The following is a 26,676-nucleotide window of genomic DNA, read 5'->3' on the forward strand; positions in this document are numbered from 1 at the left end:
TTGCGTAATCACGGAAAACACCGTCATGATAAGTAGGGAGTAACACATCGCGCAATCGGACAGCGATCGACGATTCGAGTCATCCGGCTCTTGGCTGAGTCCACGGTGTGAATCCACAATACTATGGACAACACCAAAGCAAAATGCGACAGCCGTAACTAGCTTCCGATCCGGATAGATAAAGGCATGGCGGGGTGACTATCGACTATGCTCCAGACGCGTCAAATTGAGCGATGTGCGTGTCCTCTCGACCGAATGCTGCGATACCGATGAAAACCGGCCGAGTCGCATCGTCGAGAATCTCTACCCCGAGATTTGACCGAAACGCGCACTGGATCCGCCTGAAATCAACCATATCCCGCATTTGACCTGTCGCCGTGACCCAGCGAATACTTCTTGTAATGCATAGCGTGCCCATGAGGACCAAATTTCGGTTGGAATGATTGCGATCGACTGAGACAGCGACGAAGAAGGCAGTTGCAATGGCCAAGGCAGGATTTCGAAAGGATCGCGAAATATGTTGACCACTGTTTCATCAGACGGAAGGGATCTGCCATTAGTCATGCGAGAAGAAAGGGAGCCAGTCGAAAGTCACATGATCAGTGTATTGGTAACATGGAAATGTATAGTTAAAGAAGCTGTAGAGCATTAAGAATGTAAACATCAAGCCATCACGTCGAAGCGATTCGCGTCAGAAAACCAATGAATCACAAAGAAGAGCCAAATTCCATCGCTAACACCCACAACACAAGCACTCGACACACTCAATACAGCATTCGCAGGTCTCCTCACAGAGGAAGCAACAGCACATGGCCATCAGACTGTCACTGTCAGTTTCTCTTTCTTGATCTGCGCGGACATCAGTCGGTGATCCTTACCAGGCGGTCAGACAACCACGATCCTTCTTCTCCTCCTGGGGTGGGGGTTGCTGGTACTGCATCGGCTGGGGAGGAGGATATTGGCCGCCAGGGGGAGGGTAGCTATGCGATGCGTTAGCGGCGATGTCGTCAAACCATAGAAAGCCAATGAAACTGAAATGAAAAACAGCCGAAGAACCAAATACTTACTATCCCTGGGGAGGAGGAGGCTGCTGGTAAGGTTGCTGGTAAGACATGTTGTATCTAGGGAGGGAACGACGGTGGTATGACGGAGGGAGATGAAGGGAACGGAGGTCAAACCAACGTAAATAAAAGAAAAGAGAGAGAGAGAGAGAGAGAGAGAGTATGGGGCAAAGTAACGGGTCAGGAGGTTGTTTAAGACTTAAGTAACAGTGAACTTCTCAAGCCGGGGGACCAGACAAACAGGCAGAACTAATAGCGGTGATTTCAGCCCTGTTGGTAGACGCATCGGTTCTCTTGGCCCTGCAATTGACGCCTGGGGTCCACCTCCACCAGCACGATTGGGCCTGGCGATGGAATTTTCATTGACAACTAATTATTGAGCGGGTTAGCAGTCCCCCTTGTACGACGGAGTCTTGGCTCTGACCCTTTGTTACTACTAAGTGCGTTCAAGTATCATCTGGCCAGGGAATGCTGGCGCCTAATCGTTGGACTTGCAATGTGGACCGCGAACCATGGGCAACAACACATCGACGTCTTGTTCATCGGTGAGGCCCTGAGGTGGTGTGGCTGAGACGGGAAAAAAAAAAAAAAAAAAAAAAAAAACGATGCATGTTCAACTCCAGTACTACTATATTACTTACATACAAACAATACATCCTTCAACATACCATGAAGACTGCCAAGCGCTACTTATTGACCACTAGAACCTCCCAAGGCAGCCCCTTAAGGCTGGAACTCCGCTGCCAAGCCCCAATCATGATGACGGACGGCCCTACTTGATCTCCACTGCCCCTGAATCATGATTGGATCAGAATGGTGTTGCCTAATGACAGTTTAATTTCATTCTGCTGTTCTTCCCTGGTTATGAATGAACACACTGTCATGAACATAACTTGTACAAGGACGAGTCAAATTTGTTTCATGGGGTGTGGCTGGAGTCAACGGATCGTGTTCTAAAGGGCGACCAAGTGCACATGCCATCCATACCTATCAACGGTGCAGGACTTTCCTCTTCTGGTACAACGGCGCTAATGAACAGGATCTCCCTATCCACATCTATTAATATATTTGGTCGTGCAGGGTTCATGCCTGGTGCGACATCCTAGGTTTCTCCGTGTAAGACAAATAAACGAGGCAATCATTCCCCGCCAATAGTGCGTTGGTCAGGGGAGAGGTCCAGAAAAGAGATACGGAGTAGGATAGTATACAGTAAGGACGGAGTAATGAATATCAGACTATCAATACAGCGAGTACTTTGACTTTGGAGTAGTTCTTTGCGAGCCCATCACGTGACTGTCAAGCCACCCATGTTGGGGGCCAATCGGGTGGAGCCAATCCCTAATTCCGCCCACGGAACTTTCAAACATTTTGATGTTATTGTGTTCGTGTTTCACATTGAACAACAGTCGAATCATGTGCCGAACAAACAGGACATACGGACAGTACCTCCAAAAAATTGACCCGAGGTGAATGAGTCCAAGGCATCCCTGATGTCGGCTGGTATGTGTTCTCATGCTGATCACAGTACCAACCAATCAAATGCGCACGACACATGCAATGCTCCGAACCTGAGAAATGCGATCTACAGCGCACAATTTCGCCAATGTATCTTAAGGTTTATTGTCAATAACCCCTGGCATCGTAGGTCGTATTGCCGCAACCTAATATGCGAGACAATGACGTTTCTTGAGGACTACCCCGTTGGCCATGTATCACAGTAAAGCCCGGGGGAGGGTATAGCGTGAAAAAGTACTATACTGGCCACCTGGCAGATCTCCATAGTTTCCAATGCTGTAACTCGAAAGGGATGCCTTGTCTTCTTTGTAGGCTCAGTGATGGGCACGGAACACTGGACAGGGGGTTCCCTTAAAGTTACTCACAATGCGATGATACTCTTTATAAATTGAACCGGGCACGTTGCCACGTGCATTTGGTCCTACTAAACCTCTGGCACGGCCTCGAACTCGAGAGCCAAAGCCGGGCACCAATGGAATCTATGTCCATTCTAAACAAGCAATGGGGCTGCTTTGGATTTCTGGCTCTGTGTCACGCCAAGCCAGGTATCCACTGAGCCAAGGGATATATACGCTGGTCATATAGCGTCGTAGAACGTATTCAAAGGGGTTTTTGAAGAGAGACTACTTGAACAAAAGGATACAGTTCTTTGATAATGATATTTATTAACTATCTCGCCTAAGTCGGTTAATTTGAGTGGTACCCGCAAGAAGTAGTGGTAGACTGACGAGTGAATATTCTGCGAGGCCGGATATCGATTGTGATGAGCCTAAATAAAGAAGTGGTAAGAAAAGGAAAAGACAGGAGATAGACGCTCAGAACAGTGGAACAGCTGGATTTCATACTACAGTGATAAATCAGTAGAAAATTCAATAACGGGAGTGCCAGTCAGTCGCAACAGTAAATCAGCTTTTGCGTGGACTATGCGAAGAGAAACCCATGGAGAGGCGGTTCACAACTTAATCTTCCTCGGCCCAATCCATGTCAATCTCGATGTCTTCAGGGTTTACACTTCCTTGCATGCCTCGTGCGGCAAACTCCGCATCAAGAGCTTTAAACGCCCTGGTTAGATATATTTTCTCACCAGGGAGCTCAATGCCTATCCTCATCCCTTTGAACACCGCCTCTTCAAAGCAACCCCTGGCCAGCTTGGCAACCTGTTCGTTTCCACAATGATAAATGTGCTTGCAGCGCTTTCTCCAGAACACCCATCTAGCATTACCGAAGCCGCTACACGGAAACTCGGACTTGGGAGCGAGGTCAGGCATCCTCAAACTCCTGCACAAAATAGGAGAGGTCAATCCACAGACGCTGTCCATTTGGTAAAAATATCTCTTCCGGTTCCTCATCTATAGAGGGGTCTGTTTTCTTGTGCGTGACCGGCCCGCACTCTCGAACTTCCAGAATCAGTGTAACGAGTCGGTCGTGTTCGGCACTGTCAGCGGGATGTCTTTTTGCTACGTGAATGAGCTCATCTCATAGGTCGTGCAAGTCTTCTTCAACAAATGAGATATCCCACGTATGATCAATGTATCTCTGACTGAAGTTGAGCATTTCCATCGGAAGTCTTGCCAGGTCTTCTGGGGATTTGCGGGGTCGTGTGTAAACTTCTGACGCTTGTGTTCGCGGTTAAGAATTCGCACGCCGCAATTACCAGTTGGGTGATCGGCCATAATTGTGAGATAGGATAGTAATTGAGAGAAGGAAAGGGATGATATTGTGAGGCTGGGAGAGAGGGGTGGTGATAGCAGTGAGGTCAGGGGTTGTCGCTGGAGAGCATATAAGTAACTCGAAGTTAGATGCCTGACCTTGTACACTTCGTAGTGGCCAATCAAAGTCAGTTTAGCGTATTACAGATGAGGGATTTTCCCGTTGTCATACTGAATGGAGGTCAGTACGTATAAAGGTGCTCTTTGTGCGAGGAATTGAGACAGACATTCTTTCTTTACTGTGTGGATGTGGGAAAGACGATAAATTTCACTCAGTACACTCGGGAGCCTTCCTATCGATTTCAGGCATGAAAAACAAATATATTGTCTATGACTATGTGGTGACGATGAAACGGACATCCAACCGGTTGGTATTCTAGTAATACATTCTTTAGATGATGCGACTCGATCACCACCTGCTATCCACTATTCCATTCGATCATTAGTTTCTGGGAGGCTCAGGTCCTGACAGCTATCACAAGTAGACTGGAGGAATCGAGCAAATTAGAAAAAAGAAACACAGAAACTGAGCTTACATTCGAGATTTCCTTCGCCGGTCTGTCAAAACATACGTTGGGACGCTACACACAGAACGCCCATCCGCCCGCTCGCTTATAATGTTACCCTGAGGCCAGGAAAGTGTGACTGGAAGCTACTTGGTTACATCGACATTGTGCAGTGAATATCGTAGCCATGGTATTCGTGTCGAAAGTATTCAATTCTCACCGAATAGGATATGAATATGATAAACCTGCCCTCCAAATCTTACACTCTCTTGAAACTGAAATCTCGAAGCTCACATCCTTCGACCCCTTCAGTTAAATCATAAGTTGATTGAGTCTTCCCAGACCAGGTACTATCCTCTTACCCTAAGTATAAAGCTTATCTCGAATATTATCCTCCCCGCAGCTCTCGCTGGTCCTCTTATTGCCACCACCATCTTCGAGCCAAGAATTTAGTTTACATGCTATAGTTAAATATCAGTTTACTAGAGTATCCATGTTGCAGCTGAAGATGACTGTATGTCCTGGGTGATACAAGATGTGACTCGGATTCATCTTCGTGGAAAGGGATTAGTATATAACTTTTGCTGCTGTTCATAGACTAAAACCAGAGAAGAAGAGAAAGGAAAAGCTCCCCAAAGCGATAAACACGCAATCAATGCGGCCCAGATGACAACTCGAGATTTCCCCTCCCCGCTCTAGCCTCCTATGCCGGAGCCTCTTGTGCCCCATCGAAGTCGCATCAACAATCTTATGACCGGACGGATGGAACGGGTAATTGAGCCCCGGTAGCTTCCGCACGTCCTTGAAGCTCAATCTCATTGACAGCTAAGAGGTCTTTTTCCTCCCAACCCTCACGCTCGTCCTTGACTAGCCTTACGAAACAAACATCTAGAATCAGTGCCACCGCACTGATGGCAACACCAAAGTATAGGGCTGCTCGATATCCCGTGATCTGGCTGTGGAAACGCCGAGCAACTTGGACCTCAATGGTCGACGCAAACCCGAGTCCCAGACTGTTACCGTACAGATTTAGCGTTCCAATAATAGAACCTGCGATACCCTGCTGGTGCCTTCGAACGGAATTACTCGCAATAATCTGGCCCGCCGTATAGACAAAGTCTGGACAGAACGAGAAAAGAACTACAGATGGAAAGATCTGGGCCCAGTACGATTGTTGCAGAGGCACGGTGGCCATCAGGGCATTGGAGACTAGAATTGTGACTGTGCCTATAGCCAGGATCCACTGCGCCGCGAGACGAGGGATTAACCAGGCAGCAAGGGATGCTGCGGCCGTTGCACAGACGACAAACGGGGTCCACCCGACAGCGAAGTGCAGAGGGGACCAATGCCAGACCTCCTGTAGCCAGAGCACCTGGTACCAGATCAGTGTACCCACTGCCATGTAATTTAGGAGGATGACGAGGAGCAGGGTCAGGAAGGATGGTGCTTTGAAGATTTCCAGTGGCATGATTGGTTGCGCAGCGAATCTTTTTTCCCAGACTAGAAAGCTACCGAAGAGTATCAGTGATATGGGGAGGAGGGCAATTTCATAAGGGGTGGACCACCCAACACTGGGTGCCTGACTGTGAGAGTAAATCAGCTCGTCATCCGCATCTTGCCTCGCTCGGGGTTCGCCTACTTCCAAACAAAGTTAAAGAGGATCAGGGAGCTGGTGCCTAAAGCGGAGCCGATCCAATCTATCTTTCCGTGGCGGTCGACCGGTGGTTCGTATGGAGCTAGAGCCCACAGAGCGACGAAGGTCACTGCGCTGAGACAAGCTCTATAATCTGTGAGCATCAAGCGTTTTCTATCTCCCCGATTGCGACGTACATGAACACGAAGAACCACTTCCAGTCCGTGTTTTCAAGGAAGGCGCCCAAGAGTATCGCTCCACAGTAGCCTCCCAATGGTGCCGATGCTGCAAAGAAACCCAAACTCAAGTTTCGGAGGCGTCCCGGCGGGTTCGTGGACGATATCATGGCTACAGCGTTCGGCATAATGAGAGCACCGCCAACACCAGCCAGGGCACGCATCGTGACAAAGGCAAAGAAGTTATTACAAAAGGCCCCAACCAGGACGCACAGACTCAGCCATGCTCCACCGATCAGGAGCAATTTCCGGTGCCCAAATACGTCGCCTAAGCGACCACTCATCAAGACAAAGGTTCCTTGTGTGAGTCTATACGTAATCAGTCACTATGCCCAGCTTGAAGTAGGATGAGGCTCACGCATAACTGGCTCCAATCCAGGAAGCATATGTGCCCCCGACACCCATTGCATTGGTCAACGTACTACCACCAGCTATCCCAGCAAAGTTCACTGTCATCTGGTCCCATCAACTTTATTCCATCTGTGAACAAGGTTGGATTAGGACATACCTGTACGAGGTTCGCCAGAATGAGCAGCACGGTGACCGTTAACCTTCGGGCCTGCGTGGTGCCATGGGAAGGCACACGCTCGAAAATTGGCTGACTAGTTTCTGGCGGCGGGTCGCCATTGAGTGAAACTCGCCGACTCTCTGTCTGCTGTCCCAACTCTTCAGAATAGATATTGGGCGGGGAAGGGAGGGCGGGCGCCGAAACTCGTTTTTCCGGCTGGATCTCGCAATGGAGAGCCTGTATCAGCGACATGACGGCTCGTCAAGATCCTCCTGTCGGTCGATTATTGCAGCAAGAGGATCAATGAGGGTAGGAGATACAAGTGACTGTCTAGTATCCTGGCTACACTTCTGGCGTAAAATACCGGAGATGTCTTCAGGCCAAAGAGAAGTCGGAGGAAAGCAGGGAAATAGACTTCCGATCAACGGTATCGGCGACTCGTCGTTCAATTCCACCTCGCCTATCCTCTCTACGGTCCCTAGCGCACCGATTGGTTTCCTTAGATGATGGGTATTTCTTATAAATCCGAGTCGAATCCGATTGACCCATTAATTCCGCTGTCATAGTGGATGACTCACCGCTGCTCTTGGCTTCTTGATAAACCAGAATCTTTCTACTCAGAAACCCATCCGAAAAGTAGTAGTTGCTTTCCGACTAATTGGAAATTAGCGAGTATAGGTTCTATTTCGAAGATTGAGTATAGCGTGATCGACGAGTGTGTTAAAATTATGTCTTGATTGAAGATCTTCTTCAGCGTACTGTACTTGCAGGCCTAGATCAAGGGACGGTTTGCCCTGCGGTACATCATAACATACACAGCAACTCACATTAGATACAATTAAGAGCCAGGTTTGTTGCTGGTCTTTGGACCACAATCTCCATCCCCGGTCGAATTTCACCTCCTTTCTCGACAACACTCATGACACCAGCCATGTATCCGATCACCACGCCCCGACTATCCTTCACCAAGAAGCGGTCCTTCAGCCCCTGCTTCATAGCATCAAGCTGGGGACCGGGGTTGCGCAAACCAGTCAGCCTCAGAGTTGGTGCGTCCTGCCGGGGTGTTTTGCCGTCTACAAACAGCAACTTTGTATCCTTGGGCAATGAGAGCAGATCAATACCTTGGGTTGTGATGTTCTCGCCCAATTGTCCTGGTTTGAGGGTGATGTCCTTCGCTCCGGTCGCAGGGTCTTTACACACTTTCTGAAGGATCTCAGCGTGCATCAGGTGTACCTGGCGCAGGTTTGCATCGGCCGGCCTGGTATTTCGTAAGGGTCGGTGCTGGACCGTTGGTCCCGCATGGGCGTCGCCTTTGACACCATGATTTGGGATGAGTGTTATACTGGGCACGGCAGTCTTCGAGATAGAATGTGAGCCCGAAAGGGAGACGCTGTTGACAGACATGATCTTGATTTCTTTTTGATTCTGCGAACGCGTGGCTCTAGGTTCGTAGTGAAATGGTAGACCTCTGATCTATCTATCCTAATTCATCTTCTTGCTATATTTTTCCCCCATCAAGATAACAATTATTTATCTACCCATTTACCCCACTCTCTATAATGGTGTGCGGGTGATGGATGGATGCATTGAATCTACCCCGCGGGAGATGAGCTTTGGATTCGTCAATCGCATTGTGCTACTGCAAGTCCACAGACGTGGTGATCGTTCATTTGTCCGACAAACCACCATGGTATGTCATGCGATGTTTTAAGTTCATTGATCATGTTATCACTGTCATATATGGCTCTCTGAGTCTCTGTCACCAGTTGAACTCTAATCAAAATCTGACAGATGCAGCTGCACTAATATGAAATAGAAAGATTGCCTGTGACCATGATTATATATCGCCTTGCAAAAACGAAATAAGTATAATAGCTTTAGTATGTCCTCAGGGTCGGTTAGAGAAAGCGAGGCTCTAGTAGTTGGCATATATGAGTATAGATTACTAGTACACACTGGTTTGCCTGCCGATTTAATTCGCGAGGCTGAGCATGGAAGAGAGAAGAGTATCTGCTCCACTTTTTGGACCCTATTCGTAGAACTCATCGGGCTGAAAATTGTTATCTAATTTTACCCTGCAGCCCCAAACTGTTTCTATGCATCTTAAGCATAGTTCAAATCACTGCAACGTGACTTTGAAGTAGGTATTCGTCGACCCAAGCAAGTACACCGTCGGCTGGATCTGCGCGATCACTACAGAATACGTCGCTTCCCAGGCATTTCTTGACGAAAAGCACGAAAACCTAGCATGGTTGTCCCCACAAGATAAGAATGACTACACATTAGGCCGAATCGCGAACCATAACGTGGTTATCGCTGTACTACCAATCGGCGAATATGGCACCTCATCAGCAGGGCAGAAATCATGCCGCACAGCTTTCCGAACGTGCGAATTGGCTTGATGGTCGGCATCGTTGGGGGTGCGCCAAGTGCAGACCATTATATTCGACTTGGGGACGTTGTCGTCAGTACCCCTTCGAATAGCCATGGGGGTGTATTTCAATATGACTGCGGCAAGACCATCTAAGGTCAAACGTTTTGTCCGACAGGCTATCTAGACCAGCCGCCCACAGTTCTGCGCACAGCTGTCAATGGGCTTCAGGCGCGATATGAAATCGAAGGTCATCATTTAGCAGATGATATTGATCACGTCCTGGAAGGAAACCCCAGATTGCGGGGGAAATACGGATGACCGGGTCCCGCCAGTGATCGGCTGTACCAAAGCCATATTGTTCATCCTCCAAACAACAAATTTAATTGTACTATAAGTTGTGGGGATGAGCCCTCTATCCTCGTGCTGCGGAACTCTCGTACAGAAGATGAAGACCATCTGATGGTTCATTATGGGTTGACCGCTTCCGCGAATCAGTTAATAAAAGATGCCTACATTAGAGATAAGCTGATCATAGAGAAGGATATTCTGTGTTTCGAAATAGAGGCAGCGGGGCTGATAAATCACTTTCCCTGCCTAATTATTCGTGGTATTTGTGACTATTCAGACTCCCATAAAAATAAGGCATGGCAAGGGTATGCGACAATAGCAGCGGCTGCTTACACGAAAGACCTATTGTGTCGGATCTCTCCTCAACATGTGCAGGCAGAACAGAAGATCATGGTGATTCTCTCTACTGGTGAGCTTAACAAGCCTCTTTTTACTGATCAACCATACTAATCATTCTTCAGTGCAAACGATCCATGAGACCACCCAAGATATCGATCGTGGGGTCAAAAGGCTACGCCAGCTCGGTGATGACCAAGAGTACCAAGCTGTTGTTGATTGGCTTACACCGGTGAATTACACTCTCTAACAGAATGATTTTATTGCCCAGCGGCAGGAGGGAACTGGGGAGTGGTTTCTGAATTCAACTGAATTCAAGCAATGGCTAAGCCAAAGCAAACAGACCCTATTCTGTCCCGGTATACCTGGAGCAGGTAAAACTATGATCACTGCAACTACTATCGATTATCTTTACCGTGAATACCGGAATAAGCCTATGACTAGCATCACCTATATCTTTGCAATCTCCGACAGCAGCACGAACAGCGGTACACCGACCTTCTTCGAAGCCTGTTGAAGCAGTCTGTTCAATGACAGCCATTTATTCCCAATGCTGTGAGAATACTGTACGATGAATGCAGGCGAGGAGAAAATTGACCGACTCACGAAGGAATTCTAAGCACCCTGTACAGTGTCGCTGGTTCTTACTCAAAAGTTTTCATCGTCATCGACGCGCTGGACGAATGTCAGGTCTCCAATGAAGATCGGGCAAGATTTCTCCACTACTGTGGGCGGCCATTCAGGGCCACGAAGCAGCAGTAAAGCTACTTCTAGAAAATGGTGCAAACGTCAATTCAGCAGATACATGGGGCATGACATCGCTATCCCGGGCAGCAAATGGGGGCCATGAGGCTGTGGTTAAGCTCCTGCTGGAATGGAATGCTGGTACCGAGGAAAAGTCTCGTAAGGGTGATACACCTCTTATTATGGCCGCTGACAACGGCCATGAGGCAGTGGTACGAGCTCTACTAGGCAGGAATGCTAGTGTTGAAGCAAAGAACAATTCCGCTTACACTGCGCTTCTATTGGCAGTTCAAAATGGGTATAAGGCGGTTGCCAGTCTCCTGCTGGAGAAGGGCGCCAATACTTAAATCAAGTGGTATCTTGGCAGAACTCCATTACTCATAGCCGTTGAAAATCGGAATGACGCAATGGTAAGGCTGTTGCTGAAGAGGAACCCCAATATAGAGGCAAGAGATTCGGAAGGCCTGACTGCGCTCTCATTAGCCTCTTGGAGCTGTGATGAGGCGGTGGTAAAACGTCTGCTGAAGAGGAATGCCAATATAAAGTCGAAGTGCGATAGGGGCTTTACTGCGTCTTATTTAGCAGCTCACGGTGGTCATAAAGCTGTGGCAGATCTTCTCAAAGAGGCAGGAGCATCATAGGTTGTTTTACGATTGTATGCAATTATATAGGACAAAACATGAATCCCCCGACCATATTTCAATGAGATATGCGCCATCCAGCATAGCCTATAATTCCAAGTGCAGTCACAGCCAGCGCTCCCACTTTCAATGCAGCTCGTTGGACTCTGGGCTTCAGGGTGTCTTCTAACAGTTTTTGAAACTTTTCAGGCTCGTTTCCCCGTGGATATTTCTCATCAGGGATTGGTAGGTCCAAGAACGGACAGATCTGCTCCCAGCCGAGACCCTCCTCGAGTTTAATCAACAAAAGCCTCTCCCTGGGGAGTGTGCTTTTCGCGAATTTAATACTATTGTTGTCAGGTTATATGGATCTTAAAGCTTAATCTTCACATATAGATGAGGAGGGGGGTATAGCATTGTCACTTACTATTCAACATAGTTTCTACGCAGCGCGGCCTCATTGTTCGGGTCCCCGGGATTTGTTCCGTCAGATATAGCCCAGAACATGACTTGATTAAGACGGAAGAAGCTTTTGAGGATGATATCGAAGTGTTTCAAGATATTCATGGGGAACGAAGTTGCCATTCTCACTACATTGGCGACGGTGTTGTTCATTGATGTCACCCATTTGTCCGGGTCACGGTGTGTTAGAATGAACTTGACATCCGGGTCTTCGGCATATACTTCCAGAGCCTGTGCGCCCAAATAGCTGGGAAGCTCAATGAAGCACTGCTACCTGATTAGCTATCATCTGCTAAGACCATCCACAAACGAAGGTTTGTAGCCCACATACGTCATATTGACTCAGCCACTTGTCGAATTCAGCCCTTTCGTATCGTTTGATACCTGAGAAGCGATTATGCTGTGCAATCACGGCTTCCTCTAGTATCTTCATATGCAGTGGGCCACTAAAACAAGCCTCGGTCATGTGGTACGGACTGAAACCTAATATCCTCATGGCGGCGAGGAGGCCTAAAGTACCCGATCTATAGCTAATCAGACATCCTGTGGTAGTATACTTGTACCGTAGTTGGATATAACTAGAGGTACAGAACGACTGGGAAGATTGTTCCTCACCTGCTGCAGCTGGCGATAATGACTTTCATCTTCTTTTTGTTAGCTGGTTGAGCCAGCCTGTCAATTTGGCGAGACATTTTGAATATCGTGTGCTATCCGGATATGAGTACGAAAACAACTGAATTCTGGGGCCCTGACTCTCATTTATAGGTAGAGAACGAGGATCGAGCACTGCCTGTTCATGAGAGATCCACCTTGGCAAAGCCTACCCAATCGAAGTTTTACCGTCGATGCTGTGTATTGCCTGGCCAAATGCACGGACCGCATTATCCAATATAGGTCCATTGATAGGGAATATTTCATGCTAGCTCTACTGCGGCTAGCCAGCCTTATGCTAGCTTCTTTTCAGTAGACCCTTCTTTAAACAACATGTAAGCACTAGCACTTTCTAGCCTACGGGTGTAGAACAGGTAGTACATACACCTTTCTAACTCCTGTAATTACAATGGCTTTACGGCTTTGCCGTTATGCTATCGGTACAATGCAGTATCCTCGCAGTATATGAAAAGTGTGCCATAATTGGACAGCTTGATTTAGTGTATATTCTAGAAGAAGCAACTGGCACACATGTATTGATAGATGAGATGGTCTTTGCCGGCTTGTCTGGACTTGGGGGCCAAATGTGACGGTGTGCGCTAGGACCTAGCTAAGAGACGACACGGCGAATGACAGTCAGTAGAGCATTTAAATAGAACCCCACCTCAGCACAAGTCTTATCCTTCTCTGTATTCCCCACTTTCCCATCGGTGTCAATACCTAATAAATTGATTGTAGAACTAAGAGCATTGCGCCCTGTTCAATAGAACCACATACTCTCATAACAAGTGGGTTCCATAAACTGACATTAAGTACCTCCCAATAGCCTACGAGAGGTTACAGGTAAACATATTTTCTACTGGCAACATAGTCCATCTCTCCGTCTCTTGGCATGTACATGTCGGAACTTAAAAGTCACGTACACCGATGAGTTCAAGGAGAGATTTGTACCTCGAATAGGATACTAACCATCAAGACAATCCTGGCAGAATGTCTGGGCTTTATCTTTCATTTCACTGGATGATCCATTTCCTGGTAATAGCAACTTGCTTTTGGCACGTGCAATGTCGTGCCCTGGATATACCTACGTCAGACTCCACCTGCCAAGTCACTATTTTACACTTTAAACTTTAGAAAGCTTGGCCTATTTCTTGATTTCTCATTTTGGTTACTCTGCACATTGCCCTATATATGACGTGGGGTGTCACAGCACACCGATGTAGAGGATTCGAAATTCACAGCAAGATACTCAGGGCAGCTGGCGAGCAGGATTATATATATATTCTTTGAGGTAGTCAATATACTTCAGTGATGCATACTACACTATGGCAAATGCACTCATTGTTGTTCTAGTACACTTCATCAAGATTTTGAAGCTAATCCATTAGATGAATATTCTAGTCATTTTCTCTATATTTAAGCTTTCATCTTGCCTTTCTCGTTCATTCCTACTGACGTCTGTTATGCTGCATGCACAAACGCGACTCAGAACCAATGTTCATATATGACAAGAATAACTATGGCTCGGGGAAAGGTTGATAGAAGAAACCCGTCTTGTCTCTGAATCCTTCCGTTCGCCACGCTTTGTGAAATTTTTTACAAACTATTCGATTCCCGACATAGCCATAGAATACAAGTATAGGGGCCTGGCCCATCCTGCTGTTCCGTTAAGTTTTCCAGATATCAGCATATGACGAGGTGGCATGGTTTTTGGGTGGTAACTCTAAGAACAATCCAGTTAGCTCCGTGGGCATCCCATCCGTTTATAAAGGTAGTTGTCCAGGACCCTTGGACTCCCCACAGACCGTGGGGGTTCCAATTCCGTGGGGGAAGCCGAGGGCCATTCGTCCGAAGTGCGGGTTATGCTTTTGCGGGGATCGTATCGGATCCACTCAAGCTTCCAATTTGAGTAATTGGTTGGATAACGGCAAAAGATCCCAGAATCAAGTTCTCCATATTACGCTAAACTTATCTTGTAACGAATCTGGGGTTGAGTAAGGGCGTGGGGGTGCTCAACGCTGGCCACCTGCGGGGAATATGCCATATATAAACGGCGATAGGAAAACTCATCCCCAACTTCTACCTTGTCACCCAAGGCTGTTGTGAAGGCCATCTTGTTTTATTATAGCTCCCTACTATATCACCAACCATGGATCCAAAGCCGCAAGGGTCTCACCATGAAGATCCGGTCAAACCCGCGAACATGGACCACATCAACGTCGTGCGGGTTCCCCTGACCGAAGAAGATAGCAAGCGGATTCGAAATAAGACCGATAGGACCATTCTGATAATCCTGATGTGGGGTTACTTCCTGCAAATTCTCGACAAGACGGTTCTGGGATATGGTGCCACGTTCGGCCTAAAGGAGGACGCGCACCTCTCCGGCAATGAGTATTCCTTGGTCGGTTCTATCGCTCCAATCGCCCAGCTGGCCTGGCAGCCATTCTCCTCATTCTTGATTGTCAAAGTACCACACAGGATTCTGCTTCCTGCTCTGGTCGCCGGATGGGGCGTGGCACAGGCGGCAATGGCCGCTTGCCACAACTTCGGCGGGTTAATGGCCACCCGGTTCTTTCTTGGTCTCTTCGAGGCAGGCTGTCTACCTCTGTTCAGTATCATCACTGCTCAGTGGTACCGTCGTGCGGAGCAGCCACTGCGAGTGGCGGCTTGGTACAGCACCAATGGTCTTGCGACTATCATTGCTGCGGCCCTCAGTTATGGGCTGGGACATATCCAGTCTGGTGTGCTTAAAGAATGGCAGATGTAAGTTTTTTATGCCTCGCTTCGATCAGAGGTCTCCATAATATCGACCCAAGACATTAACTGACCTTTGTCACCAATAGCATCTTTCTCGTGGTCGGCCTTATTACCATTATCTCATCGCCGTTCCTCTATTGGAAGCTCGACAACGATATTGCTTCAGCCCGATTCCTAAACGACCAGGAAAAGCTTCAGGCCATGGAGCGCCTCCGAGCCAACCAAACCGGAGCCGGAAGCCGAGAATTCAAGATGCATCACGTTATAGAGGCCGGACTAGAGCCGAAAACATACATCTGGGTGGGAATGGCATTTTTACTCAACGTTGGCGCGTCGGTGACGAATGTCTTCGGTCCTCTGATCCTATCAGGGCTCGGCTTTGATAAGTTCAAGACAACATTACTCAACATGCCCTTCGGTGCCCTTCAATTCATCATCATTCTCCTTGCCAGTTATCTCGCACAAAAAGCCCGCCTCAAGGCCGTCGTTCTCGCTTCCTTCATGCTGCCTGTCGTGGCAGGTCTTGCGGTCTTGTACGCTCTCCCACGGGATGACTCCGTCCAAGGTGCACTAATGGCCGGATACTATCTGCTTTCGTTCTTGTTCGGTGGCAACCCTCTCATCGTCTCGTGGATTGTGGCAAACACTGCAGGACAAACGAAGAAGTCCATCGTCATGAGTCTGTACAATGCCGCTTCTTCGGCGGGAAACATTGTTGGACCGCTCCTGTTCAATGAGAATGATGCCCCCGCATATCAACCTGGACTCCGGGCCTGTCTGGGTATCTTTGTAGCCATGGCTGCTATTGTGTTGATTCAATGGGCCAATCTGTATGTGCTCAACAAAATGCAGGAGCGTCGGCGTGTGGCGAATGGGAAGCCAGCCAAGATTGTCGATCGGTCCATGGAGAATAATTATCAGGTTACCGAGGAGGATGCTGAAGTTGAGGCTGTTGAGACAGATAACCAAGTGGGCAATAGTGCTTTCCTTGATTTGACGGATCGGGAGAACGATGAGTTTGTGTATATTTATTAGAAGTAATCTCTCTGGAATATGAGTTATGATGAGTTATGAAACCTTACATGCATTGGGCGTTTACCTGGACACAATATATGATTGTAGCTACGTACAGCCTCTGTATGGGCCCGAATTGGCACCCCACAGTCTTTTTCGAAATTCAAAAGACACCCTATATTGGGCGGGTAAATATACTGCTTTTGTGGACAACGCAAGTATCTCCATCAGGACCCATATCCTAGACATAGGGTTGAGCCAACCAATTGAACACAGCTCATACCCCGAACAATTCCCACGAGTATAACCACCAGGGGACACGACCGTATCGCGCGCCCTAGGCCGTGAGGTCTCAAAGACCTCAAAGGCCAATGCACCTCAACAAAAAAAGTCAATAGCCTGGTGAGTACCAATTGTGACAGGGAATCTCACCGCTACACGTCTGTGTCACGGAGCGATTGCAATCTGGCCAGCTCACGGAAACCGAGTTCTTAACTTGCACCCACTCACTGATCATCAAGGCGGGCTGAACACGGGCTCCGGCGTCAATTGCATGATTTCTCCCTATAGCTGAAAGAACTATGCATTACACTTGCGTCCTCAAAAGGATACTCAATATGATTTGAGAAAACACATAAATAAGGGCCAATTGTCTGCTGCAATTGAGATATCTGCGCTAGCAACAATTCCCAATTCCCCATACCCCATACAAAACCAGTCCCGTGACCCCGAGCCCCACCACCTGAACTTAACATTCAATGTCAATCCCACTCGACCAAAATGCCATGGACATCAAGGTCGGGCCTTGAACGCTTGATTCCTCAACATTAAATAGATTCAATTGAACGTGTGCTATAATCACCCCGCACAGGTCATCATTACTATCCATTCAGAAAGCAATGGAGAAACCCGAATTGGTAAAAGAGCTGCAGCGCGATCTTGCGCGCAAATATCAGCTCCACGGACCAAAGATCGAGGGAATATGGCATTCCCTGGGCAAGGGACAACGAGAGAGGGTCATGAGAGCCGGTGCCGCCGAAGGCCAAATGCTAAAGTCGCCTATCGATAGATCTTTAGGCGATGTTTTCAAGTTCATCCCTGACTGGAATCTGCGAGACATCGCCAATCCGGATTCTGACTATCTGCTCGATTGCCTGAAACATCGCGCGACGAAGTCTTTATCTGAGCAGTACATCGAGAGTGTCGACGGTGGCCCCGGTGATGCAGCGGTCATATTAAGGGGCATGCAGGTCCATGGTCTTAAACATGTTGATCCGTTTCGCTATAGCTTCACGTTGTTCATGGACGAAGAACGATATGGTCAGTCCTTCACAGTCTCTGACCAGGAGAAGTACAAAGAAACAATGGCTGCGTTGAAAGTTGGGGTGGATGCTGGATTGATTGTGCCTCAGTCGACGGGCGAACTTATCTTGGAAAGACAGTCTATCCTATTAACGTCCATGAACATCGTAATCCAGGACATCCTTGAAGCGGGTTCTACCGTTGAGGCGAAAGGGCGCTCCAAAAAGTCAGAGAAGGCTGCGCGGGAGGCTATGTCCAAACTTACAATTGACCAGAAGCCAGAAAAGCTCTCCTTGGAAGACCTAGCTGCTCTTTCTCTTGACCAGAAGTCAGCTCTGGAGGACTATGTACTTCTTTGTCGGACTGAGCCGGAGTTCCTTGCTCATGCTGTCAACGCTTGGTTCTTCAGTCGACCCGAGCTGGTCGCGGACGAGAAAGGCCGAAGATTGCCCTTGATTACAGATAAATATATTAACATCGCATTTTTCGAGATGATTCACAATGCCGTGGTTGGTGCTGCAGTCTGGGGGTATATCCATCAACTTCTCCAGGCTCTGGTAACCGGACCCAACGACCGGACCTACAAAAGTGCCTTTCTCCAGGAGCTGGCAAACGTTTGTCATTTCGAGTACCAGCGAGGTCAGCGGCTTTTTAAGCGCCACGTACAAATGGCTTCTGGAGATAAACATTTCAAGCGCGTCTCTGGCGTATATGATAATGACACCGCGCGGGTAACAATGAAAACCAAGCCGGACACCCTTACCAGAACCGATCCGCAACTCCATTATATACTTCGCCTCTGCCAGACAGACACAAATGTCTCCAATGCAGTCGAATGGGTTCGAAAGTTAGATGACTTCCACCAAACACATCCTGCTGAGCAGGACAAGATGGGGAGAGCGAATTTGACGCTTTCGGGGATCTTGCTGTGACAATCAATTTCGTCCAGTGTCTCTCGACGTCCCTTCCCATGCCACCAATGAATCCGAAGAAGGGACAAACTTATATCTCTCGGCTAAAGGCACTGGGGTCCGAGCTTGACCCGTTAAAGTCCGAGGTTGACTTGTCAGCTTTTGCAGTGCCCATCGATAATCTCATGGAGCCGGGAATGGCTCAAGGTGCGCTGACCACGCTTGATGAGTTCATTTCCAACAAAACAGGCGCAGATATTGGATTCCTCTATCAGGATTTGAACGACGAATGCTTGTCAGACATGCAGAACAAAGCTCAACAGCAGAAAGAGAAGAACGAACAGATAAAACGGGATGAGCTGGTTTCGTCAATTCCTGGAGCGCCCAGCCGGGAAATTCAAATTGAACAGCGCAAGGAAAAGACAAAGACACGCCCGCCACATTCATCCGTGTATAGTATTGCTCCAACAGCAACTCCCACGACGGAAGCAGAACCTGCAGCGCCCTCCCAAGTATTCAAAGTAAAGCCATCCTCCTTAGAGGTATTCTCGACCCTTTTTTCCAACCCGAGACCACGGAACTCAATCACCTGGGCTGCGTTCCAAGCCGCCATGGCGCACATGAAATTCTCTGTTGTGTCAAAGACTGGGTCGATTTATATCTTCTCTCCTCCTGAAGGTTTCAATGTTCAAAAGCCTATCACACTCCACCGACCACATCAGTCCCGGATCGAGGGTTGGAGGCTTCTTTACCTTGCAAGTCGTCTCAAGAGAAAATATGGATGGGATGAAAAGTCATTCGAGATAGAATAAGGTAGCTATGACTTGCTCTGTTGGGCTAACGCGGTCGTCAGCAAAGCTGCGTAGTGATAGTTCGGGTACACCACGCCTAATCTCCAGATATTTGACCCAAATAAGTCACATCTAGCTCTAAATACCTTCGCGACATAGCATGCGAAAAGATATTTGCCGCAATGAATGATACATGTTGACAAACGTAGACTTGTATAATTTAAGAACACCAACACATTCACCACAATATTTAGTACGAGACCAGGTAACCATTCGCCTATTTTGGATACGACTTCATCGCTCCCGATTCTTCAAATGCATTACCATTTTCAGGGAACCTTGTCCACCTTTGCCCCAATGACAGATGTCGACTGATTACACAAAACACACGAAGAGACATGATATCGTGGAAGTATTTATATTATTTACTATGGTCCATATGTCCAATACCAGCCTAGACTATATCCACATGCAAGTAATGACGTCAAGTCATCGAGTCCCCAAGCCTCCAACTAAACAGAACGCACCAGCCTAGTTGAGATTCTTAACCCAGAGAGTGACCTTGGGAATAGAGGAGTCATTTCCAAGGAAGTAGACCTGCTTCTTGTCCGCAGAAAGACCGAAGGAATTCTGGCCCTGGAATGTGAGGTAGCCGTCTTCGGTGATGCCCCAGGCGTTGAGCACAGCGCCTGTGGGGGTGGCACCGGAGTGAGGGATGGTCAGGCCAAGAGGCTCAGACTTGCCCTCGATGGCAAAGAGGTTCTGCCAGGCAGTGGGGGGAAGGCCTTCTTGAGTGAAGGTGATGGCACCGCCGGCGCTTTGGACTGTATGTTGTTAGGTTGGTTCAGGCAGTGTTAGGTAAAGTGCGTGAGACATACGGCGCAGGATCTCCAGAGTGTTGGCCTGGGAAGCGTCGACGATGGCGTGGGCTGCTGGACGTTAGTTACGTTTTCTGATGAAGGGTTGGGGTAGGGGTGGTACGTACTGTTGTCAGTGAGGACGGTGTTGCCGCCGTCAGCGACAAGCGTGAAAGACTTGGGGAGAGTGGCTGCGAGAGCAGCGGTGAAGAAAGTAGAAGCGGCGGCGAGAGTGAACTTCATGGTGGCGGTTTAGGAGTAGCTTATTTGTTTATTTCGTGGGTTGATGTACTTGAGTGATGGTTGAGGTTGTGGTTGATGATTTTGGTCGAACTTTGGGGGAATTGGAGGGTTTTTATGTTCGAAAGCCAAATAAATGTGGCAATGGGATGCTCAGATGTACTATTTACGAGCTCGTGAGGCTGGAGCGTTACGCTATTGGGGAGGATTATATTGGTGCATCGATCTCTGATGCAATGGCTTCGGTGGTTGGTGTGGAGAATGTCTCACTTCGTTATTCTTGGAGTCGGCTCTCGGACAACCTTTGTATTTCTATTAGCCGAGTGTTGCTTGCATGGTACTCGCATGAGTGATCTAATCTTAGCATCCGATACTGCGACTTGAACGGAATTGGTGGAAGTTTCCAAACAAGCTAACATCTTGTAGAGAAACAATCACAGCCCCGTCGGATCCAGGATGATATCATATCATTATCAACTCTTCTCCCACACTCACACACGACGCTGGAGAGACCCTTTGGAGCAGCCCCATGTCGGTTAGAAAATTACGCGATGATCGGCACAGCTTTTCATCATTCTAAGCTTCCCCATCTTCGCTAGTCAATGAGCTAGTCTCACAACCCCGATGGGTTGGCCCCACAGGTGTCTCTCACGGAGAAGGAAACTCCCGCCTCATCGCCACAAAATCCGGGTGGCTAAATTAGTCTCAATTCAACATGCATGATGACTTTCGATATTCTATGATACGTGAATGACCGATGAGAACCATGATACAATCAATCACGCCATTGCCTTGCACAGGCACCAAGAAATAGTTCAGAGAAGATTGTATGGCGAATAAACTGGCTCAAAAACGCGATCTAAGACCTAAAATTAGGGGATAGCGATCGGCGTCTTCATTGGCACTATTGACATTGCATTGACTACGACCACCTCCCTTCCCTTGCTCAGCGGTTCCAATCGTCCGGAACTCCGCTTTCGAAAGTTGCTTCAAGGGTTTTTTTTTGGAAATACCGTTAGAAATCAGGTGATATCCATTGCCCTTTGAAACACGTGCCGGTTATGACCTATCATCTTAACGTGTCCTTTTCTGGAAGAGCAGTCCAATTTGGGCCGTTTGGCGCGATCAATAAAAGCACTACCTTACAGAGTGCAGTGCTCGGTTTTTACCCATAAAAAAATTATCTTCGGCTTACAATCTCTCTTCGGGGTCTTTTAGGCGACATCTAAGAAGTACCACCTTTGTGTAGTAGGCTCAACACCCAATAGCAGCTAGGTAAAGAGATAGATAGGGACATTTCGGCGTTGTATTCCTCTTATTTGGGACGCTGGCTAGTTAGACTAGGTATATACTAATATCACGGACGGGATGCTTGATCTGTATTTTTAAGGTGAAACCGGTATCGGAAGGAATAGGGAAAGAAAAAGAATAAAGGGATTTGAGACTAACAACGATAATCTCAGATCTCCCGAGCCGGAAATACACCAGAATGAAGCCCACACTTCTGGAAACTTCACACGTGATGTCGACCAAATTCAATTGGTGAGTATTCTGAAAAAGTGGAGTCGTCCGCTCAATCTCTCCCCAACGTTCACCATCTTATCTTCTCACCAGAGTTATTCCCTCAGCTGGCCAGCTACCCCGCTGCGGTTGCTCTACTCGGGAGGACTTCCAACGTGTCCACTTGGTGATGGGTTATTCAGGGAAGCCATCGTCGGCTTGCGGTCCCTGTCGTGCGAGACGGGCCAAGGTATGGATGACCTATGGCTCTACCTCCTCACCGTACTACGTAAGACAACGAATAGCTGAAAAGGTCAGAATAGTGCGATAGAAAACACCCACACTGTACACAATGCGCTCGCAAGTGTATCCCCTGTTCAGGGTATAGAGATCTCAGTGGCCTGGTAATACGGGATGAAACCCAAACCGTGGCTCAAAAAGCCCGGAGACGGCCAAGGACAGGGCCACAGTATAGCTCGCCAGCGTTGATCGGCCCCAATGGTTCCGGGTTGAGGATACGCCATACTCCAGAATACAACTCTTTTAACAATAACGAAAGCTGCATATCAACTGCAGAATTTGTCTCAGTTCCCAGATCCTTAGCCCAGCCACTCGAAGAGGTGGCAAATGCGTTCTTTGTAAACATCTATTTGCCTACCTCAAGGTTTTCTTTCCTACTTGATCACTACTATACCTTTATTAATGCCCAGCCCATACCTCCCGCTATTCAGGCGGTAGCCTTTGCCTACCTACACGTCGAACGTCCGTCCCAAGCGGTAAATCGAGCGGCACACAGGTCCTATTGCACTGCCATTGCTGAAACCAATTCTGCATTATCCAATCCATCGATGGCAAGACTAGATTCAACATTGATCTCAGTTCTCCTTCTGGGCCTTTTCGAATCCCTTATTTTCCGCGATCGCTACTCCGTCTCTTCGTGGGCAGCTCATTCACATGGCGCATGGGCCTTGCTCCGCTTACGGGGATGCCGTCAATTGAACAGCCCAGAAGGACGATCTCTCTTGTCCCATATCTCCACAAATATCCGATCAATATGTTTACTAGGATCCAAGCCAGTGCCATGCGACTTGTTGCGGCTGGAATCTGACAATTGCTTCCCCGAGAGGGATTCGAACCGGGCATTTCATATCAATGACATTCTGATGAACCAGCTACCCCAAATGCTTTCTGCCATGCGGAAGCCAATTACATCAACCACTGCGTGTCTGGGGCTGATCAAAGACGTAAAAGAATTTGAGGAGCAATTGGTTCAGATCTGCCCTGGCCTAGAAAGCTGTATCAGTAGCTACCAGAACGGCTTCACACGCGGGACAAGCAACAGGAAGGCCATCAAAACATGGCTAATTGTACAGATGCTACGGTGGTCCCTAAGCAAAACGCTTAGAATGAAACTGCTCTCGCTCGTTGCCAAGAGTGATACCTTCGGCATTGATGTATCTTATTTTACGCAAGAGTTGGAAATAATACACAAAAAGGTCAAGGATATTACCTCAGACGTCTTAAAGGCCGTGCCACAACTGTTAAATCCTTCTATGGAAGGCGCAGCTATGAGTGGGCGCTATACTCTCTGGCTTCTGGCTGAACTAGCAAATGCCGAGTCTTGCCCGGAAGCCAGGCGCACATATATTCTGCATCAGTTAAGAAATCTTAAGGTGAGATACAATCTACAGCCCGCGGAGGAAGCGGCAAAAATGTCAGAAAGAACAATCTCTTTAGAAAGATGGTCAGTCTGTTTATACCCACATGTGATGATTTTGCAGAAGATCACGGCTTACCTGACATGGTGTAATTGCACAACTAGGCTCCTTCTTTGTCTCTTATCCTGACACGTACGCATCTATATAACCTATTTTCTAATCTAAGTTAAGCAATGCTTCACCGAATATTATTTGGGATATCAGCAGATGGGTGCAGATATTGCCTACGACAACTCGTTTCTACACCCGATAATTCCCATGTGACGTCGGTGTTCTATGTCGACACTGTAAGATACGAGCAACTCAACCTCTGTTTCGAGTTATAAGCGACGCATCAGGCCTCGCAAAATCACTATTCCTGTCTCTTGCGACCACCACGCCGTAGGCGGACTCTAACTATATGCCAGGGCTAGAGCTACAAACAATAGTTTCCGCAACATTATTGCACGCCTTGGTAACTAAGATCCTCTAAATGGCGTCTCTTCCTCCACAGATCACAGTGGGGAAGCGCCCTGCACATCCTTGAGCGGGTTTAGGTACCAGCCATAACTAGCATACATGACAACGATTATGATCTCCTCTATCACCGCCATGCAGACCTTGGCTGATATCGATCCCTTCACAAGATTGAACACAGAACTATTGGCCAACACCGATGATGCTGAATATACAATCCGTATCAGAAGTAAGGGTGACGCGATTCCGACAACGACGACGGCTAGGCGCTCCCGCCTGGGGATATTTTGACAGTGGCGTAACTTGCCCCAGGAGAGAGCGAGAAGCAGAACGCACCCGGCTAAAGCAGCAAGGTACAAGCAAACCCCAACACGGGACGTGGATTTTGGGTGGTTAGGATCGGACGAGGAGGCACTCCCGACAATGCTGAGGATGACGGCCACCGACACGACGATATGTGTCAGACGGGAGAGTTTCGGCTCGAGGGTAACTTCTATTTCCTTTCGAATTAAGTTCGTACTTCACGGGTATGTCAGTGTTGTCCTTTTTCCCTTTTTGGGTGGTTCGTCGCAGGGCGGGGCAGGCAAGGAAAAGGGTTTCCAATCTCTTACAGTCTTGATAGCAATCCCAAAGTGGCAAGCATCAGTGGTGATATGCCAATCGAGTCAAGAACAACGACCGCGATTATGAGATCTTTCGATGGATGGCTGCGTGCGCATAGTTCACAGATGGAGCCGACAATACGAAGGAGACAAAATATCAGAATTAGGACCCAGCCTGCGGAACGACGAAAGCCATGCCTCCAACAGGCGATCCATATGATCACCAGGAAAGGGACGTAGACGATAAGTTGCAGAATTGATATGCCATCTCTCCCGGTCAAATGCATTGTGTGGTATTCGGTTTTCCTCGAGTGCAGTTTAATGATGATGGGAGCAGCAAGAAATAGGAATTTGATCAATGACGAAATCCAGGATCTGCGGTTATATACGACATCCCTTTCTCAGCTACCTACTACGCCTGTTTTACCGGAGACTGCAAAGAAAACCGTGTGCTAGCCAGTACCGATGTTCCAGAGTTTTCTAATTGATTGCCAGTTTTGGCAAGTGTTTCGAAACTTAGCGTTCATCCCCCTTATTAGACCCATAATTCTACCACTGATGTGTTCTGAATGTTCCTGGGAACATGGAACCCACCAAGGCTTGACTGACTGAACCTTTCGTAAATCCCAAGCCATATGGATTAGGGCGCTAGAACGCTATACTTAATGAGGTAGGTGACTCGAAAATTAGCGTGGATATGAAAGAGCTCTTAGTTATGGTTGGCTATGTTGACTAGGTGGGCCATCGGAGCTTCAGATCCACTCGGACACCGCCTGAGATTGCTTTACTGCGTGGTAGGGTATGAAAAGATATTAGCTCTGCTATGTACAGCCACAAAATTCCAGTTAGATGCTAATACGAACAAGCTCATGGGTCGGCAGTGCACACTTATTCCGGAGTATGTAAGCTCTAAACGTTGTTACACTGCATTAAGGAACGACCTCGATCTGCCGCCTTACTCAACAGAATTGTACAGCCCACAGGCCGGTCGCGTGTATGAAATATGTACAAGTAGCATCCAGAGGGGCTGGAACAGCCTATTCTATCCGCTGTGTGATTAGGTTCTTTCCTTGTACCATGCACTGGGTGATTACCGCTGTCACATATTTGCCTTCTTGTCTAGGTACCATTCAATCTAGACTGGTGTGAAATCCGAGATGCTACGGTTTCTGCATAACTCTCATCGCTATAAAATGCACGTAAAGTTCCTCATGAAGAAAATCGTACTGTTAGTATGCGGATGATGATATGATACTAAGACGGTCGAAAGCAGAGACAAACTGCTCGATCCGGCATTCGTAGACAGCGAGCTATCTTTCAACGCTGAAGATTTTCCGGGCATGAATTGTATGATACCGATCCCTCCAGCAGGCTTTTATATCATGGACAAAGTAATCATGCCCGAACATGAACCATTTGCCCTGCTCTTGATTAGATAACGGAGAGTGGTAAATCATGAGATTATCATGCTGTTATAGAAGCAATTGTCTCAGTCCTCCACAATTCTAATTTACACCTGATTTCTTATATTTAGACCGTGTAGCGTTCAACTAACCCCTCTAGTGTGATCCTTCGTGCATCGCGCTGTCAAGAGTTGATTTGCCGAATTGACTCGGAAGTAATATGGATATATGACGTCATTTCGCATCGATGCCGCTCCATGGAGCTATGTTCGTTATTTCAAGCTTGTAATCAAGCAACATGACATGTTTAGCGAATGTATTGGCCGATTAGCTCTGGCGTTTTCATCATTTGGGCTGATACTACATCTTTACCAGTCTACTGTGAGGTGACTCGTTAGGGCTAGTTCAGGCACCCTGCCGTT

At 47.8% G+C, this 26,676-nt stretch overlaps 12 protein-coding genes across 12 annotated transcripts; 5 read left to right on the forward strand and 7 right to left on the reverse strand.

Moving 5' to 3' along the window:
- Positions 1–205: 205 nt before the first annotated feature.
- On the reverse strand, positions 206–1,114 carry BDV38DRAFT_279300 (uncharacterized protein; the record flags this gene model as incomplete). Its single annotated transcript, XM_032058983.1, has 4 exons — positions 206–527; positions 765–821; positions 879–980; positions 1,068–1,114. The coding sequence occupies 4 exons, from the start codon at positions 1,112–1,114 to the stop codon at positions 206–208; spliced, it is 528 nt and encodes a 175-aa protein (XP_031917462.1).
- Positions 1,115–3,535: 2,421 nt separating this feature from the next.
- BDV38DRAFT_279301 (uncharacterized protein) lies at positions 3,536–3,844 on the reverse strand (the record flags this gene model as incomplete). Its single annotated transcript, XM_032058984.1, has 1 exon — positions 3,536–3,844. One exon carries the CDS (start codon positions 3,842–3,844, stop codon positions 3,536–3,538), a length of 309 nt encoding a protein of 102 aa, XP_031917463.1.
- A 1,423-nt stretch (positions 3,845–5,267) lies between these two features.
- BDV38DRAFT_237814 (major facilitator superfamily domain-containing protein) lies at positions 5,268–7,816 on the reverse strand. Its single transcript, XM_032053627.1, has 5 exons — positions 7,169–7,816; positions 7,019–7,116; positions 6,622–6,969; positions 6,431–6,571; positions 5,268–6,374 (listed from the first exon to the last, which is right to left on the reverse strand). The coding sequence occupies exons 1-5, from the start codon at positions 7,418–7,420 to the stop codon at positions 5,540–5,542; spliced, it is 1,674 nt and encodes a 557-aa protein (XP_031917464.1). The 5' UTR covers positions 7,421–7,816; the 3' UTR covers positions 5,268–5,539.
- A 21-nt stretch (positions 7,817–7,837) lies between these two features.
- BDV38DRAFT_237816 (MOSC domain-containing protein) lies at positions 7,838–8,614 on the reverse strand. The gene has a single exon (XM_032053628.1). The coding sequence runs from the start codon at positions 8,570–8,572 to the stop codon at positions 7,997–7,999; it is 576 nt and encodes a 191-aa protein (XP_031917465.1). The 5' UTR covers positions 8,573–8,614; the 3' UTR covers positions 7,838–7,996.
- A 1,666-nt stretch (positions 8,615–10,280) lies between these two features.
- On the forward strand, positions 10,281–11,317 carry BDV38DRAFT_279304 (ankyrin repeat domain-containing protein; the record flags this gene model as incomplete). Its single annotated transcript, XM_032058985.1, has 5 exons — positions 10,281–10,299; positions 10,352–10,458; positions 10,570–10,714; positions 10,837–10,953; positions 11,025–11,317. 5 exons carry the CDS (start codon positions 10,281–10,283, stop codon positions 11,315–11,317), a joined length of 681 nt encoding a protein of 226 aa, XP_031917466.1.
- BDV38DRAFT_237819 (ankyrin repeat domain-containing protein) lies at positions 11,284–11,768 on the forward strand. Its single transcript, XM_032053629.1, has one exon. The coding sequence runs from the start codon at positions 11,378–11,380 to the stop codon at positions 11,609–11,611; it is 234 nt and encodes a 77-aa protein (XP_031917467.1). The 5' UTR covers positions 11,284–11,377; the 3' UTR covers positions 11,612–11,768.
- Positions 11,670–12,744, reverse strand: BDV38DRAFT_279305 (uncharacterized protein; the record flags this gene model as incomplete). Its single annotated transcript, XM_032058986.1, has 4 exons — positions 11,670–11,937; positions 12,018–12,319; positions 12,384–12,576; positions 12,668–12,744. 4 exons carry the CDS (start codon positions 12,742–12,744, stop codon positions 11,670–11,672), a joined length of 840 nt encoding a protein of 279 aa, XP_031917468.1.
- A 2,108-nt stretch (positions 12,745–14,852) lies between these two features.
- On the forward strand, positions 14,853–16,495 carry BDV38DRAFT_296914 (putative MFS transporter; the record flags this gene model as incomplete). Its single annotated transcript, XM_032063037.1, has 2 exons — positions 14,853–15,466; positions 15,547–16,495. 2 exons carry the CDS (start codon positions 14,853–14,855, stop codon positions 16,493–16,495), a joined length of 1,563 nt encoding a protein of 520 aa, XP_031917469.1.
- An 878-nt stretch (positions 16,496–17,373) lies between these two features.
- BDV38DRAFT_296916 (uncharacterized protein) lies at positions 17,374–19,643 on the forward strand (the record flags this gene model as incomplete). Its single annotated transcript, XM_032063038.1, has 2 exons — positions 17,374–18,623; positions 18,677–19,643. 2 exons carry the CDS (start codon positions 17,374–17,376, stop codon positions 19,497–19,499), a joined length of 2,073 nt encoding a protein of 690 aa, XP_031917470.1. The 3' UTR covers positions 19,500–19,643.
- Positions 19,644–19,880: 237 nt separating this feature from the next.
- Positions 19,881–20,666, reverse strand: BDV38DRAFT_204884 (uncharacterized protein). The gene is made up of 3 exons (XM_032052508.1): positions 20,464–20,666; positions 20,357–20,407; positions 19,881–20,302 (listed from the first exon to the last, which is right to left on the reverse strand). The coding sequence occupies exons 1-3, from the start codon at positions 20,576–20,578 to the stop codon at positions 20,010–20,012; spliced, it is 459 nt and encodes a 152-aa protein (XP_031917471.1). The 5' UTR covers positions 20,579–20,666; the 3' UTR covers positions 19,881–20,009.
- A 1,306-nt stretch (positions 20,667–21,972) lies between these two features.
- BDV38DRAFT_204900 (Zn(II)2Cys6 transcription factor) lies at positions 21,973–24,297 on the forward strand. The gene is made up of 4 exons (XM_032052509.1): positions 21,973–22,117; positions 22,190–22,325; positions 22,399–23,819; positions 23,898–24,297. The coding sequence occupies exons 2-4, from the start codon at positions 22,266–22,268 to the stop codon at positions 23,920–23,922; spliced, it is 1,506 nt and encodes a 501-aa protein (XP_031917472.1). The 5' UTR covers positions 21,973–22,117; positions 22,190–22,265; the 3' UTR covers positions 23,923–24,297.
- BDV38DRAFT_279310 (uncharacterized protein) lies at positions 24,288–25,138 on the reverse strand (the record flags this gene model as incomplete). The annotated part of the gene is made up of 2 exons (XM_032058987.1): positions 24,288–24,768; positions 24,861–25,138. The coding sequence occupies 2 exons, from the start codon at positions 25,136–25,138 to the stop codon at positions 24,288–24,290; spliced, it is 759 nt and encodes a 252-aa protein (XP_031917473.1).
- Between the last annotated feature and the right edge of the window lie 1,538 nt (positions 25,139–26,676).

This window comes from Aspergillus pseudotamarii (genome assembly GCF_009193445.1).
Source record: "Aspergillus pseudotamarii strain CBS 117625 unplaced genomic scaffold BDV38scaffold_8, whole genome shotgun sequence".
Lineage (NCBI taxonomy): Eukaryota > Fungi > Ascomycota > Eurotiomycetes > Eurotiales > Aspergillaceae > Aspergillus > Aspergillus pseudotamarii.

Coding starts and splice junctions, on each gene's coding strand:
- BDV38DRAFT_237814 (XM_032053627.1), bottom strand. CDS start 7,420: ATGTCGCTGATACAGGCTCTCCATTGCGAGATCCAGCCGGAAAAACGA. Junction 7,117..7,168: donor TTCTGGCGAACCTCGTACAG/GTATGTCCTAAT, acceptor TGATGGGACCAG/ATGACAGTGAACTTTGCTGG. Junction 6,970..7,018: donor TGGATTGGAGCCAGTTATGC/GTGAGCCTCATC, acceptor GATTACGTATAG/ACTCACACAAGGAACCTTTG.
- BDV38DRAFT_237816 (XM_032053628.1), bottom strand. CDS start 8,572: ATGTCTGTCAACAGCGTCTCCCTTTCGGGCTCACATTCTATCTCGAAG.
- BDV38DRAFT_237819 (XM_032053629.1), top strand. CDS start 11,378: ATGGTAAGGCTGTTGCTGAAGAGGAACCCCAATATAGAGGCAAGAGAT.
- BDV38DRAFT_204884 (XM_032052508.1), bottom strand. CDS start 20,578: ATGAAGTTCACTCTCGCCGCCGCTTCTACTTTCTTCACCGCTGCTCTC. Junction 20,408..20,463: donor CACCGTCCTCACTGACAACA/GTACGTACCACC, acceptor AACGTCCAGCAG/CCCACGCCATCGTCGACGCT. Junction 20,303..20,356: donor CACTCTGGAGATCCTGCGCC/GTATGTCTCACG, acceptor AACAACATACAG/TCCAAAGCGCCGGCGGTGCC.
- BDV38DRAFT_204900 (XM_032052509.1), top strand. CDS start 22,266: ATGGGTTATTCAGGGAAGCCATCGTCGGCTTGCGGTCCCTGTCGTGCG. Junction 22,326..22,398: donor GTCGTGCGAGACGGGCCAAG/GTATGGATGACC, acceptor AGGTCAGAATAG/TGCGATAGAAAACACCCACA. Junction 23,820..23,897: donor ACAATCTCTTTAGAAAGATG/GTCAGTCTGTTT, acceptor TTGCACAACTAG/GCTCCTTCTTTGTCTCTTAT.